Source organism: Aythya fuligula, chromosome 1 (assembly GCF_009819795.1).
Source record: "Aythya fuligula isolate bAytFul2 chromosome 1, bAytFul2.pri, whole genome shotgun sequence".
In the NCBI taxonomy this organism is placed as follows: Eukaryota; Metazoa; Chordata; class Aves; order Anseriformes; family Anatidae; genus Aythya; species Aythya fuligula.
Genome location: NC_045559.1, coordinates 96387884 through 96403975, shown reverse-complemented (window position 1 = coordinate 96403975; position 16092 = coordinate 96387884). Strand labels below are relative to the sequence as shown.

General features: G+C 38.7%; 1 protein-coding gene across 1 annotated transcript in view; it reads left to right on the top strand.

The window, feature by feature from the left end:
• The window catches only part of GABRR3 (gamma-aminobutyric acid type A receptor subunit rho3), a 28532-nt gene extending 16288 nt beyond the window's left edge, over window positions 1-12244 (top strand). Inside the window, exons 3-9 of the mRNA XM_032207415.1 lie at window positions 689-756; window positions 2281-2504; window positions 5139-5221; window positions 6040-6180; window positions 8945-9097; window positions 10720-10916; window positions 11942-12244. Of these exons, the coding sequence (XP_032063306.1) occupies window positions 689-756; window positions 2281-2504; window positions 5139-5221; window positions 6040-6180; window positions 8945-9097; window positions 10720-10916; window positions 11942-12244 (1169 nt within the window). The remainder of the gene's footprint in view (window positions 1-688; window positions 757-2280; window positions 2505-5138; window positions 5222-6039; window positions 6181-8944; window positions 9098-10719; window positions 10917-11941) is intronic.
• The last annotated feature ends 3848 nt before the right edge of the window (window positions 12245-16092 follow it).

The following is a 16092-nucleotide window of genomic DNA, read 5'->3' as shown; positions in this document are numbered from 1 at the left end:
TTTTATGATACGTTCATTCAGAGCAAATTGTGTCAGAAACTTACAGCCTTTTTCAGTGGCATGAAATAGTGGGGTAGTATTTTAAAAAAATCCACCAAGTACTGTTTGATGTGTATTGTACTTGAAAATAAATTCTTATTTATTATATTTATAAATTATTATACAATGCACACACAACACTCCATCATGGCACATACTTAGTGTGCGTACATTTTTTCCCTTATAAGGTAGTGAGCAAGAAATCCATTTTCACAAACTTGTATGCTAAAATTTAAATAGTTAAGCAACTGAATATAATTAGGAGGCATAATTTTTTTTAATAAGAGTTGGGAGTCATAAGTAAGCTTTGCAGTCACTGAGGTAGGTGGTATATTTACTCAGCTTCTCCCTATGACAGTTCTAAATAGTACACCAAGCAGTTAATTGGCTTTGGTACTGCAGAGAAGCTGCCACTACTACCTAAAGTGCAATGCCACCAACAACTAGTCTGGCAGAAATCACTTAAGATTTGTATTTATTTCTACAACTCTTCAGCACTGGATTTTACTGTGTTGCCATGGGCTTTCTCATTCAGTGTACTATGGTGGACAGACCATAGCAAATGATGGTATGGAGTATACTCTGCAGCAGTCTTCCCTTTAAAAATATGGAATTATGTTCATCACGCTTTCATTCTGTTACTTTGAAGGGTCGCCAATACCTGTGGGCATTGATGTGCAGGTAGAAAGCATTGACAGCATATCTGAAGTTGACATGGTAAGTTGGTTAGTAAAACTAAAATAAAGAATTTCAGCCAAAACTCAAGGTCCCAGAAACATCCAGATGGATGATATAGAACAATACAGTTAAAGGAAGCAAACGCTTAGCACAGCCTTGCCTTAAAGCATGCAAGTCACCCTCATTTAAATTAGTGTTACGTACGAGCACACATTGAATTTCTCCCCGAGCCAGAGGAACAGAACAGAGTGGAGAGCACTCTAATTTGAAAATTTCAACCATTCAGTAAGTCTCGTGGGCTTCCATGTAAGCTCTTAGTGCTCTGCACTTTTGAAGATGAGGCTTAATGTCTTTTAGACCTGTCTCAGGTCTGAATATTCCTCATCATTTCTGACATGATGGAGCTATGGTCATAACAAATGGAAATATAAAAATCAGCTCCAGGAATGGTCTTAGGAAGGAGACACCCTCACTACAATCAAGGACATGTAGTAGTGGAATGCAGGCTGCTCATTTCTTAGCCAAAATTGTCACTAATAGTGCAACTCAGACGTTGGTGACAAGTTGCTCAGTCCTAGAATAGCAGGGCACATTAACTTGGCAAAGAGATCTCATTTGTGGTATCTTTTCACACCAAGTGCAGCTGTAGCCATGAGCGTTGAGCATGCTATGGGCTTGCAGGGGTACTGTACGAACCCCTGCACTGCTGTGCAAACCTACCCAAATCAGTGGGTTTCATGCAGGCATAAAATCAGATTAAATAAGAAAGCTTATTTATCTTCCCAGTATTATTTTCAGAAGTAATTTTTTTACCAAGATGAGGAATGCAAAAGCTAGATAGGTGAGCCCAGAGCAGATAGTCTGTGCAGAAGCTCACACTGGATTTCCAGATTCCTCTCCATCTCTTTCCACAACTATATTTGTTATATGTCATGTTATATAGCCATGTTATTCTATGTAAGATGATATCTTTAACAATATTTCATATTTAAAAGATTGCAATTCTTGTAAAATTGTTTACTCTTATGAAATTCACCATAGTGTTTCTATAATAATCATTTCATTCAAAAAATTTACTAATCTGAAACCACTGACTAGCCTTTGTACAAAATGTACAGATGAATGGATTTTACAAACTGACCTGAAGGAACTATAAAGGAATTGTAAAGGGACTATAGTCTGTTGTGGCAATAACTTGTGAAAATTTCCACAGGAAAACCCTCTCCATTCACCTTAGGTTGGTTGTAGAGTTTCTTTTTCACTTTGTTAATGATCTAATCCAGTAGACCACTGAGCTCTGTAAGAGTTTTATCTAAGTATAAATGACATATGAATGAACCCCAGACTCAGACACCAGGGGCCAGGCAAACACCAGGTATCTCAGAGGTAGCTCCAATATAAATTTAATCTCACTGAGTGGCATTTGATTCCTCTCATGGAGGATCCTCCACATGATGCTTATAGCAGAAACTGATCCTTTACATGGGTTGATTACTTTGTACTGTTTTCTATTGTGCATGGATAAAACATGTATTGTCTTCTTTTATTTTTAATTAAACAAAGGACTTCACAATGACTTTGTATCTCAGACATTACTGGAAGGATGAGAGACTTTCATTTCGTAGTACCAAAAACAAAAGCATGACTTTTGATGGAAGACTGATAAAAAAGATCTGGGTACCTGATGTATTTTTTGTACACTCCAAAAGATCTTTCATCCATGATACAACTGTGGAAAATGTCATGCTCCGAGTATACCCTGATGGCAATGTACTCTTCAGTCTACGGTAAGAACAATACCATTTTTATAAGAAAATACATGATGCAATTGTGGAGCAATAATCTGTATAATGAAAAACTACTGGAAATACTTGCAGTTAGGATTCTGATGCTGAACTGGCATTAATATTCTGGTGTCAGATACTGGGAACAACTGACAAATGGAAATTTGCAGTGTACCAGTGGGAAAATAAATTTAGGATCGATAACATAAAGATAACATCTGTCATTCACATATTGTTCCCCATCACAGGATGATGGCATTTTTTCCATCTGTTGTGAATACCACTGAAGTTTTTCAAGTGTTAGTTCATTGACAGTGGTTTTAGCAATATTGGAGTAGTTTTACTGTTGAGTGCAGTAAAGCCCAAAATTATTAGCACAGAACATTTTTTCCCCTGAGTCTTTTAAAATTATCTCGGCTATTTTCACCCTGGGATACCTGTAAACATTGCACTGATATAAATCAGAGCTGCAGGTAGGCACAGAGAGCTGCAGATCATCAGTGCTGATGCCAGCAGTGTTCAACAGGCACACTGTGTGACTACAAAGAACTGGAAAGCAAAACAGCTTTCCATAAGTGGAATAGCAATGCCATTAAACATGCCTTCCTTCTACCTACACAATATTGCTTTTCTTTATCAAGCAGATTTGGATGATGCAGCAGAAACGGTTTTAATGGAAGAATTTTCCCCCTTGGGCAGAGGCCCTGGAGCCTGTGCTTTGCTGGAATCACCACTCTCCACTTTGTTACTAATTAGCCCTGTGCACAGATGTGATATTTCATCTAATCTGGAGAGCTGGAAGATTTATGCAAGCGCCTGAGTTTTTGGTCATGTAATAATTGTTCTAACAAGTAAATTAATTCATCTACTCTCTCATACGGCATGCAGAAACCCTCACAGCAACTGCTGTACACCACGTTGAAATAGTGTTAGGCTTTTATTTTCAAGAATCACACTGACCAGCAAGAAACCATGAGGTAAACTATGCATTTTATTGTTATATTCACTTCTGTGCTTCATGAGAGAAAAGGATCAGAGGAAATGCACCAAGGCTTACAGCAGTAGCTCTCAATGTGAGGGGAGATGGGAGCCCCTGCCCTGCGTCCTTCATACCATCTGCAAGCTGGTGCCCTACTTTTACCTCTTGCCCTCTTCTCTCTGCTTCCAGAGTTACCTTTCCCTAGCCCTTCATTACTTGTTGGTGGGTACTGGGTGACTCCTCCTTGCTCTGACAGGTGAGCCTGCATGCAGTCTCACCTTCCTATGCCAGTGAAGAGCAAAACCCCAAAGTTTCTGCTAAACCTCTGGATTTTGACGTGTGCATAAACATGAAGAGCAGGTCCTCTTCTCATCCTTCCTTTCTCTGTCACGTCTTAACAAGCTGAGGCAGGGAAGGGGGTGACCTAAGGGCTGGTGAACCAAGGTTTTGAAATGATTAAGGTCATACAGCCTGAGTGCAGTTAATCTATATGTTCCTAAAGAATCGGATGCTCATTAAACCCTCTTTTTGTATTGCCAGATTTACGTGCAGTGGGTAGATTATATTCCAAATCCTTATGTGCAAGAAATCTGAATATTCCACAGTTTTTCTTCAGTAACCAGCATCCAGGACTTTAATGAAGCAAAATTGAATAAAAATCCAGATTTGGTGCTAAAATAGTCAATTTTTTTCCACATTTTCTTGCTGTTCCCCGATCCTGTAGTCAGTATTTAAAAGATAGAAATGACATCCATAGTTAGAGGTCTTATGCATCTTTTCAAAGATGTATCAGTCTTACCATCTCATTTCAACCCTGTAAAATCTTACATTTGTAAAAGCTTAGTTACTATGTGATTACTGATCACAAGTTTCCAAAGATCACTTCTATATCCAGCATATTCAATATCAATAAAATCCATGTAGGATTCAGTTTGGGGAAAAATTAAATACCAAAGTAAAACATCAAATGATATACAAGCTCTGACAAGAAAGGAAAAAATGGAAGTTTTTACTATATTTAAATTGCTGCTTATAGCCTTTCTGTTTGTTTGTTTATTGTGTTATTTGGTTAAAATGCTAGGGGTCATTTGTCTTCTAAATATTAGTGAAAAAGCAAGTGAAATTCATTGTCTAGGTTTCCTTAAGCTTTTTAGGGTATTAGGCATTTGTATGTTGTTGAAGAGGAGAATAGGCTTTCAGACATTGCAGCTTATCTTTTTATGCAATTAAATATTATAACCATGCTAACAGGGAAAATAGCACTTGGAATAATATTTACTCTAATCTTTAATATTACCTACTTCAGTCTATGAGAAACTAGTCAAGAAATGTGAACTTCTCTTGTTAATTTTGGCGAGTGTAACCATTCAAAGCAAAATGTGTGAAAGGCTAATCAAGGATCAGGCCAGTAAAGAGTTTATAATGTATAGTGTAATGTATTTAATAAGAAAGACTATGTTTAAAAATGTGTTCTCTCACTGGGTTAGTTTTCTATCACTACCTTGAGGCAATTTTAGAAGTGTCCATAACAGCAGAAAAAGTCATTCATTAGGATTCTAACCAGCAGGTTGGTCAGGGATTTCAATCAGGTGGCTGCACAGCCCAGAGAAAGTGTGAAATTTTTCATTTACTTTCTGGTTTTCTGTTCCTTCCTGCAGAATAACAGTTTCTGCTATGTGTTTCATGGATTTCAGTAGGTTTCCTCTGGACACTCAGAACTGTTCGTTAGAACTGGAAAGCTGTAAGTTTAATTCATGACTGCTCCTCACATGTGCATTATTACCAGCACTTCATCTTCTTCATAATACCTTTTTCACCTGTGTTGCTGTGTGACCTGAAATCTTTGACCTGTACATATTAAACTGCTTTGTATCCAGTTTGGGATATTTCTGTAGCTCAGTGCACTTTGGGAAGACAGAAAAACAACCATGTGCCCCACTTTGTTTTGACTGAGTTGATATTCCAAGGTCTCAATTCAAAATCTTTTCCTTTTCAAAAATCATGCTTTGTCTGAGGAAAAATGCAAGTTAAAAGTAAAATAAAATGTCAAGATTTGACCTCATAGAAAAATGAAAAGGAATGCTTGTGTTACTGTGAAATGTCTGTTTTCTCAGCCCTGACTCTGTGGTCTGTAGTAAAGGTAATTGTGTCTTGCAGAGAACTTTGATACCTCAGAATTTATTTTGTTTGGATTAAGAGCAAAACTGGGATGCTGGCTGGTTGTTCAGACTCCACAAAAGGGAACAGACTGCCAGTGCTTGGGCAGTCTGCTCAGCACAGCAGCTCCCAAGCTGTACCCCTGTGTGCCTTGGGACCCTGGGCATGCCTGTGCTCCCCCTCTGTCAGGTACATGGCTGACATGTAACAAGATTCCACCTGAAAAAAGGTGCAATGTGTTTTTTGCAATTTTTCTATGTCAACTAACTGGCAAATTGATATTAAAAAAAAAAAAAAGGTTTCTTTGGGGTTTTCCAAATTGTTTTGAGTGTTCTTCTATTGCTAAAGAAACAGAAGCTTTATTCCAGCAGAGAAAGTGATTTAGTTTTTACTTTCTCCCAGATGCATATAATGAAGATGATCTGATGCTATACTGGAAACATGGAAATCAGTCCTTGAGCACAGATGAACACATCTCCCTCTCCCAGTTTTTCATTGAAGAATTCAGTGCTTCCAGTGGACTCGCATTTTACAGCAGTACTGGTATAGTAAGCCCCTGTCATTAGAAGAGAAACATGGGACGCAGCCATGCAGACTTTCACCTTCAAATTAATTGCTAATAAATTAGCAATGGCAGACCTCTGAGAGGTCTGTCAATTGCACTGATCTGTTAGCCTCAGGCCTAAGTTCTCTTTACATTACCAGTGTAACACCTGCTCTGTATTAGAAGAGGCTCTGATAATACTTGCAACCTGACAAAAAGAACCTTAAAGAAATGCAGAACAACTAAATATATGCTGTTGTGAGCTCTCAAAATTGTGGGCCTTTTCCGAAAGTCTCTGGAGTATTGGGTTTACAGGAATATTTGGGTCCTGGTTATATAGAAAAAATATTGAAAATACCAACTGTAAAGGGTCAAGTACTAGAAAGCAAACAAAAGGAATCCCCAATATATTTTACTGTCTAAAATCTAATTTCTTGGAGCTGGAAAGTGTCATTAAAAATCTACTGACTTTAAAATTCTTCATGAGAGTGTTTATAACCTATTAAGGTCTAATTCATGGTTTGTTTAATGTTCCATGTTTATACATAAAGTTGCAGAAAAAAAAATTATAAATAATCCTTGTATGTCAGTGCTACATTGTTTACATGCAGATATCTGTGCCAGACAGGTTTTTATGCCTCACTATACATCTTGAACTACACCTTTTGGCAAATTGCACAAGGCCCTAGAAGTTTATTATAGGTTTGATTTCATGCAAAAGTGGCTTTTATTTTCTCTTTAGTTGTACATGCAATTACAAACTTTGCATTATGTCTCTATGTAAGTAGTCTAAACATACTTTTCTTAACCAGATCAAATAGAATGCTTGCTACTGTACTTTCTGCTTTGAGACAGTTCATTTCAATGGGAATATTCCCCTTTTATATACAGGCAGATTAATGAAATAGAAATGATTCCATATAATGGGGTGAAATGCATAACAATTTAAAACAACCAACCAACCAACCAACCAACCTTGAAGACATATAGAAAAACTGCAAATAGAATTATTTACTTTATTTTAGATACAGAATATCTTTGTTTTCTTCAAAAAAAGAGTAAGAGGGATTCAAGTTTGCAGGGCTCTTACTTTAATGGCTGATATTTAATGCAGAAATTCCAGTTTAAATGGTACTGCAGCCTAAGCAGTGAGGAATTCACAGCTTGATCAGTTCCTTCAGCCTTATCTCTTGCCTGTGTCTGAGCTAAGAACAGAGCTCCAGCTTTCAAGGGCCACTGTCATGTGAGAAGAGAAAGTTACCTTGCTATCGTAACACTGCCTTGCAGAGATCTACGTCAAATTTGTCCTTGTTGCAAGAAGGAGACTGGGATGGTTTCCACCAAATTGCTATCAGTGTGTGAAACTGCATTCTGGGGACTCAGGTGGCTTCTTTACCTTTCTTGCTATTCTCATCAAAAAACACTAATGCAAGCAAATATGGCCTTGTGCACAGCACTGCAACCTCATACAACCTCTGTACCTTTGCAGCACCTTCGCAGCACCTTTGATTTTGCAAAAAAGTAACTGCTTAGCAGTAACATGCAGATGTTTTGAAAACACGCTAACTCAGCAGGGTAAAGATGGAAAAGTAGGCTTTTTTAAGTCACTGGTGATCACTGGGAGGTACCTCGGAATAAATGCAGGTGCCTTATCTGTTAACTAGATCACTGATGTTTGTAGGCATACACTTTCCTTTGGCTTTGAGGTTTTGTGTCAGACAGGAGTTTACACGTTCTCCTCTTCTTTTGTTTTGTTTTCTTGTTGGAAGAAAGTGGTTACATGTAACATCTCCTACCCACTAGAAGAAAGGAACAGTGGGGAACTATTGGCATAATTTTAGTGGCGGCCATCTCCTCCTGAAGAGTCTGGACAAAAATGCTGCTCACAGAGCAGACTTCTGCATTTTAGGTTGTGCATAGCCTTTCTTGTGAATCTCAGTGAACTACACATGCATAGCATTTAGGATTTTGGAGTTCCCTGGCCTCCAAAGGAGCAACAATGTCACTGTCAACAATCATTCTAAAGACAAAACCCTACTGCATGGCTGAAACCACTTAGAGCATCTTTAATATTAAACGGGGTCACTGCTGAGACAGTCCTTTTTATAAAGTGTCTCTTTGTGATGGCAGGACTGTTCAGACACAGGCTTATTTCCATCTGCAGTTGTATAGAAAAGGCAGATTCTGCACAGACTGCTGCTTTGCCTTCTTTGTACCTCACTGTAAACTGTTTTCCTTGCACAAGGTGTAGCACATGTGCTTTGCTGCACATCCAGAGCCTGCCCCAAAAGTCACTAGATGGCACCCTTACCTCTAAAGTCAAAGCTGGGCAGGGAAGATGGTCTGACCATAGGAAAAGTGCGGCTTGGTGCCTGCATGTTTGCAGCATGAGAGAAGGCAGGCTGCTTTTGAGGGGAGGCAGGGTATCTGCTCCACTGGGCTAGCTGAACTGGACTATTATATCTTATCTGTATTCTCCCAGCAGTTTCACTTGAAATCTATTTACTTTATTTTTTCAGTTTCCTAACCTTAAAATTATGCAATACTTGTGATGCTTCACTGCCAAGGCAGCTGTGTATTAATGAGGTATGGATGGGCAGTTTATAAAGCACTATATGAAAGCAGGGTGATAGCAATATCTCTTAGGTATTTACCATTACTGATGTGGAAACACTGGAAGGAGAGGACTGGTGAACAGAGATTACAAATAACATAGTTATCTTCTTTTCTCCCCCATCTTCTTCCTCTCCTTTTTCTCATTAGGCTGGTACAATCGACTTTTCATAAATTTTGCACTCCGGAGACATATTTTCTTTTTTGTGCTTCAATCCTATTTCCCAGCCATGCTGATGGTGATGCTGTCTTGGGTTTCATTCTGGATTGACAGAAGAGCTGTTCCTGCCAGGGTATCACTAGGTAAACCTTTACTGTATTCTTTTGGGATACATAGAATGGATAGGGGAGAGCTTTTGAAGTTACCTTAGCTTTTTATTTACGCAAGACATGAGCAAATATATCAGGTAGTTGCCTGAACAACTCTATTATTGCCACTGTTGTCAGTAACACAAACTCCTTTAGTTAAACTCTGTGTTTGGAAATGGGATGTTTCTTCAGACTGGCTTTACTGTACTAGTAGCTCACACACTACAGAAGGAAAGAGAAAATTCTTTCTGCACATTTCCATAGGTAGAATTTTAGTTCATTCTTTTTTTTTTTTTTTTTTTTTTTTTCCCCCAAAGACTTCTTTTTCTTCCCAGGGAAGTAACAGGTAGTCAGATCCCTTCCTGGATCTGTGGCTCATGAGAAATACTTCATAGGCACAGCAAAATCTATCTGAAATCTTTGTAGCTCAGCTTTCTCTCTAGAACCAGTTGATATCTTCCTACCAACCTGAAGCCACTTTTCTGACTTGTCCTAGGTAGCAAAGCCTTTCTTTGTCAGGTACTTTGAAAATGTTTACTTCAGTGCCTTAACTGTGCAAGGCACGCAGGCTACTGTGGAAGGCAAAGAGCAAGCTGGGTGCCTTTCTGCTCTCGTGGTTTAATTCTGAACACCACATTTTGGGATAAAAAGATTAATTACAGTTGGCTCTTTTTTTTTTTTTTATAACATTATTGTTTTCTCAGTGATTAATCAGTTGATACCACCTCAAGGCTACCTTTTGTTGGTAATTTAACACTAATGGACTTGGACTAGGTGGATTTTTTTTCAAAGATTAGCATCTCTGTGAAAATCTGACAAAAATATATTAAGATATCTAATGTATCCCTAATATATCTGAGTCCAAAAACTGTAGTGATGAAGCTCCTGCTCCTTCTTCTCGCTGATACTGGTACCAGAAGCTGACTGTATGTTGCTGTATTTCTTAGACAAGTGAAAGCTTTGGGAATCTTTGTTTAAGAAACAAACTGGCATGTACTGAGGCAGCCTTTAATGTTTATCTATAGCTATATTAATCTGCCTTTCTATTGGCAGATATTTATATCTCTACATGAGATATAAATATATTAGTCTAAAACCAAATTATGACACCTAGTTTTATTAATGCATCTACCAATTTATTTTATTTGTAAGAAATTTAGCTTCATATTCATAAATCAAGTTTTAATTCTCAGTAGGTCATTTGTAATGTTGTCAAGATGTTTTTGCTGATCATGTTCTTTAATTTATGCGTGGGTTTCTAAAGAAAGTAATGCATCAAGAGTTGTACAAATAATGCATGTTCACTGCCCTATAGCAGTCATAGAAAAGCTGTCATAGAAAGTACTCCTTGCACTGCTGAATCAGCAGCATTTTGTACCCACTGCTCAAACATGGTGTGCTACAGCTCTGACTACGCACATGGAGTGGAGACAGTTTTCAGTATTGTATGTGATAGGTCCTTCATGGTTCACTCCACTTTTTAGAGCCTGTTCAGTGAAGTTAAAAGCAGTCTCAATCATTTGCCCTCACAGAGCTGTGCTGTCCAAGCAACTGGTGATGAGCTAATCAGAACCAGCTGGCCTGTATTATGATAACCTCCCCTTCTTCTTTGGCAGGCATAACTACAGTGCTGACAATGTCAACCATCATTACAGGAGTAAGTGCCTCAATGCCTCAAGTGTCTTACATAAAGGCTGTGGATGTGTATTTATGGATCAGCTTCCTTTTTGTCTTCCTGTCTGTCATCGAATATGCTGCAGTGAACTATCTCACCACAATTGAAGAGAGAAAACAACTCAAAAAAAGGGGCAAGGTACAATAATCTGTGTTTTACTGCCTTCAGGAGTATCATAGAAGCCACAAAATAATCCTGATACAAAACTGTGATAATAGTACCGTAACCATCTCTGTGACTCCATTTTGTATCTCATTTTTTCTTGGCTGAATGGGAGAAATGTATTGATCTCTCAGATCTTGAGAAGGTCTGAGCTTTCTCTCCCTTCCTTTTCTTGTAGCAGAGGTTAAGGAGCACATCTCATTTTTATTATTATCCCCCCTGCCCAGAGGAAAGTAATCTTTATTTTGTTTCTCAAATGCCTATTGATCAAGGGAGTCTTTTAATCTTTTTCCTTTCTCTGAAATATACACTAAAATGTGCTCACTGTGATATTTCCTCCTGTTTCCTGTGAAACAGACTATCCTTCTTCTGCTCCCCCATTTTCTGATAGGCAGATGGGTTTAATGACATATATATATTTATGCCAAGACCAGATGAATGACAAGGTCATTTTTTTTTTTTTTAAAGTGTGCCTGAAGTAGTAATGTTTATATTTCTGTAAACATTTGCATTCTATGAGGCAGTCACTTAAAAACTTTGCTCCAAGAATATCCCCATATGTGAAATCATTTGCTGGAATATCACAAAGGGAAGAACATACAAAGGATGCATATGTTGCTCACATGATTTGATAATCCTATCAAAAAACACGGAAATGTTTGAAGTCCAATAGCTCCAGTAACACAGACCTACAGGAAATGCAGAGTTTGATTTTTCTGTTTCAGAAGCAAGGGCACATGTAAGTCAGCTGGCAATAATCAGTCAGACAAGTGTGTTTTGTCACATATATCCCTTTACTTGCTCATGTCCTCCACGGGAGGCCAGGCCCTACAGGTAGAAGCATTTGGGGTAGATACACTGGGAGGTAACCATATTCTCTTTATGCTCTCAATAGGGGGAACAGCACTGAAGAGAAAACTTTTTTAATTTTGTGTTTTATTTAATTATTACTTACTAAAATGGCTTCTGCTAGATGCAGATTAACTATTCTTTGTTGCCAGGCATCAGGAATGTACAGTATTGATGCAGTGCAAGCAATGGCTTTTGATGGCTGCTACCATGACCCAGATGTGGACATGGACCTGACTTCTTTCTCTGACCGCTGTGAAGAGAACGCAACTCGGGCACGAGCAACCAGTGTCTCCAACGTGGGCCCAGCTCGCATCAAGAGAAAGAGATCTCTGAAAGGAAACGTGGGCAGGATTATTCTGCAGAACAATCATGTCATTGACACATATTCCAGGATTATATTTCCCAGTGTGTATATCGTGTTCAACTTTTTTTACTGGGGTTTGTACATATGAACAGAAATCATTATAAGCTAGACATTATTTTGTGTATGACAGTAGCATTGTGCTCTAAAAATAATGCAAAAGCAGTACAGGAAATGGTTGAGAGTTTCTGAAACTGGCTTCTGTGTCAAACTGAGGCAGGTTTGTTTAGCAGCAAACCTGCTAATGAAAAATTCTCATGAGCCTGTTTTTTCAGTTGGACTGTGTGGTGCTTTATTGGGGCAATCAAATGCACACACTACTGCTGCAGTAGCACAGAAGCAATTTGCTCACTAAGGGAGCCCTTTATCACACACCTAAACAGATAGCAGCTCTTGGTCAATGTATGTATTATTCAGTGTCTATCTATACTATAATCATTCCTCTTTAATCAGCCTTTCTGTTTGTTCTCCACTTGTTGTCCAGGTTCGTTTTCAGTCAGCACCAATCGCCTTCAAATAGCTCCTATCCCTGTTTCACCTGCTGCATTTTTGTTTTGCTAGGCAACCTGTATACACCTCAGGAGCCTTTGTCCTCAGATAGTAGGGAAAGCAGGAAGCAAAGTTAATGGGGCTTTGTACATGATGCATCATCAAAGCCTCAAGAAAAACCTTCACACTGTCAGCTATACTCGTGTTTCCACAGGATCACTGGAAGGGACCTCTATTCTGGAGAAATCTTGATCACTAGTCTCCAAGGTAGCAAAGGAATAGTGTCCCAGATGCAATGCACTCAGTGTCTTACAGCCACCTGCCTGATGGATGAATAGTGTCCCCTGCACAAGGTGTGCCCTTCGTGTGACACCTGCACACCTGTGCCTCACGTTAGGCCTGCTGTAGTCACCTGCTTTCTGTATAACTGCTCTTTTCAGAAACCTAGCCTTTGAGGAAGAGATTTTAGAATACTTTGTCAAGAAAGCAAACAAACCATGTTTTTAGCAGAATCTGGTTCTTCCATTTTATACTGTATACATGAACTTGGGTTTTTGTCCCATCCTTGCCTTCACAGATTGGAAGTTACAGTGAGGGGGCGCTTGCTTGCAGCACTTGTCCCTATCACAGCTCAAGCTACCACACCAACACCTGAGACACCCAGGAAATAAAAAGAAGCTGCTGTGCCAAAACAGAGCCATATACAGGAAACCTGCTGGTCCCAGATGAGTCCTGCATGGCACCCTTAGGTTGAATTAAAGATGTTCAGGGACACACACAAAAAGTGTTCACAGGTCCAGAAAAGAATCAAGATTACTTCTGTGGCTTTCCCAAATGAGAAACATTTTCCACTTAAATTTCCTGGTTTTGTCTGTCAATTAATGAAGTGAGTTCACATGTACAAATTCAGTTCAGAATGATAATTTGTGATAACAAAAAATATGAAAAGGTAAATGCTTGGTCACTGCTTGGTTAAGATTAGGAAATGGGAATAAATTTGGAAGTCAGAACCACTCTCAGATTTATGATTTTCCTACTCCAATATTGTTTCATTATAGCATGGTGATGTCTCGTACTGTTTCAAAAAGCTGCATTTGTCAAGCTCTCAGTTACAGAGCTGGAAAAGCTGGTGACACATTGCATGCCGGCTGATTGAAATCTGATGGAGTAAGTGGGTACTTGGCAGTCAAGTCACTGCCAAACAAATGATCAGAGCTAAGACAGCTTTGATACTCTTCCAGGAAATCCTGACATGGAAAGGAGAACTGTACCAGGAATGACAATGCTGGGAACGTAAAGCCAAAGGACATGCAGGGTTTTGGCAACAGCAACGGCACACCAGACCTCAAGCTGAGCAGATGTGTAATATAAATATATAAAAGAAATCACCATGTCATCCTTGTTACTGCACTGCTATTATGAATGCATCCTGCACAGATGTTCCAGATTGCCTGAGAAGATCCCATCTAATTGCTCCAGATGTGTGTGTCCTAAACTTATAGCATGAACTAATGTAACACCATTGTTTTCACATAAATTTTTTATCTGCCTTATGGGAAGAGCTATTTATCCAAATAAGAAGTATTTATCCAAAAGTAAATCTTCATCCTCTGACAGAAAAAGTACCCAAGTGCTTCTCGACCCAAAACAATTCCCTCTTCTAAATATCTTGGAAGATCTGCAGCAGCAAGGGCTCTGCAGTCTAGCCTGCCCTAGTCCAGTGCAGACTGGCCAGCAAACTGACCCACACATGGAAGTGTATAGGAAAAGAGAGTCATGCCTGCATTTACTTTCCCAGCACATCCTATATAGGTACCTAGAAGCAGCTTTGTTTTCTTTCATGGATAAAACCGTTATTTATTTTGCAAGTGTGAATGTAACCACTGGCAAAGTGTTCTCATCATGGAAAGTGATGGGAAACTCACTATATAGTGAGTTTTATTACGATAATGACAAGGATTGCATCTTATGATGATGAAACCTACTGCAAACTTTTTTCAGCAAAGCTTATGATTTTTATCTTCTCAATGAAGTGACAGGGATGATATCAGGATCCATTATACTTCACAGATCCTTTATTGTAAAATAATAAAAAACAGCATTTAAATACATTATTTTTAGAAGGCTTTCTGAGCATTAACTGACTAAAATTCACATGACCCTCTTTTGAAATTTGTGTTACCTTCCAGAAGGGTACAGTAGTAAATACGTTTAGTCATTTTGTCTAGACAAATCAGCATGGAAGTCTTTACAAAAGTATTCACAAGTATTTCCTGCTCCTATTATTTATGGCTGGTTTTCCAGCCAGTCAAATGTGGGAGTTTTACTTCCCACAGCGTTTACTAAAACTTAAAACATCACAGCCATTATGTATATACATATTTGTTTGAGTGTTGACCCTAGTGGTATTCAAGCAGCTATACTGATAATACTTTGTGGATTTTTGGAAAACAGAAATAACAGCTTGTCATTGCTCCTGTGACCAGCTGAAGTGCAGGATGTGGCCTCCCTATTTTTAGCATCTGCTGGTACACCCATCTGGATTAAGAAAACATCCTGGAAGTGTTAATGTAGGTGATTAAGCTGCAAAATTTAAGTCTGGAAAACTACTTCACTCTTCAAAGCTTTATAAATTTTGTGGAAGAAGTAAGTAGAATTTCATTCCAGTGACCTGTTTTTCAGAAGGCTGAAAGTTACACCTTTGACTATCCCAATGACTAATGTTTACACTAAAATAATCTCAATTTAATACTTTTTGCAAGTGTCCTGGATGCTCAGTGATGTCATGATGAACTAATAAGAGGACAGAATTAGAAAGCAGAGAATATCTTTGTTTTCTTCTGAAGTGACAGTCCAATGAAAGAAAAATGCTCGAGAGAGAAATTAAAACTTTCCTATGTAATTCGCATATCTATGTACATAGCTTTAGTTTCAGCCCTGGCAAAACTTATCTCCCCGTAACAAATCCCCATGCTGATCAGTCTGTATTTTTCATGACTGAACGGCCACAGCATTCTGGTCATCTGGAGACCAAAGTGGTCCAGGACAGAATACGATGAAAAGTGTTTGTCTTTTATTCCCTTCCATCCCTTTCTTCCGTGTATTATGTTTTTCCATTCCCTCTATTCAGCACATATGAGTTTGGATGTATGAGTGAATGTGGAGCCCCATGGAAACATATAACATTTATTCCAAGGGACCCAATTAGCACCATGGAAGCAGGAGAGATTTCTACCACAAGGAGGAACAGGACTGCAAAAGCATTTTCTAAAAAGGGAGGAATCTGAGCTGCTATTTTAGATGTGATAGGTAGATGTGATACTTGGGTTTCTATTATTTCTGTTATCTGCGGTTATCTTAAGGTTACATTTCCCTCTAGAGTGCTGCTAGAACATTGTCCCCTCTTCTATCTGTCTTTGAGAAGTCCCTCTATTAACAATCTTGTGCTCT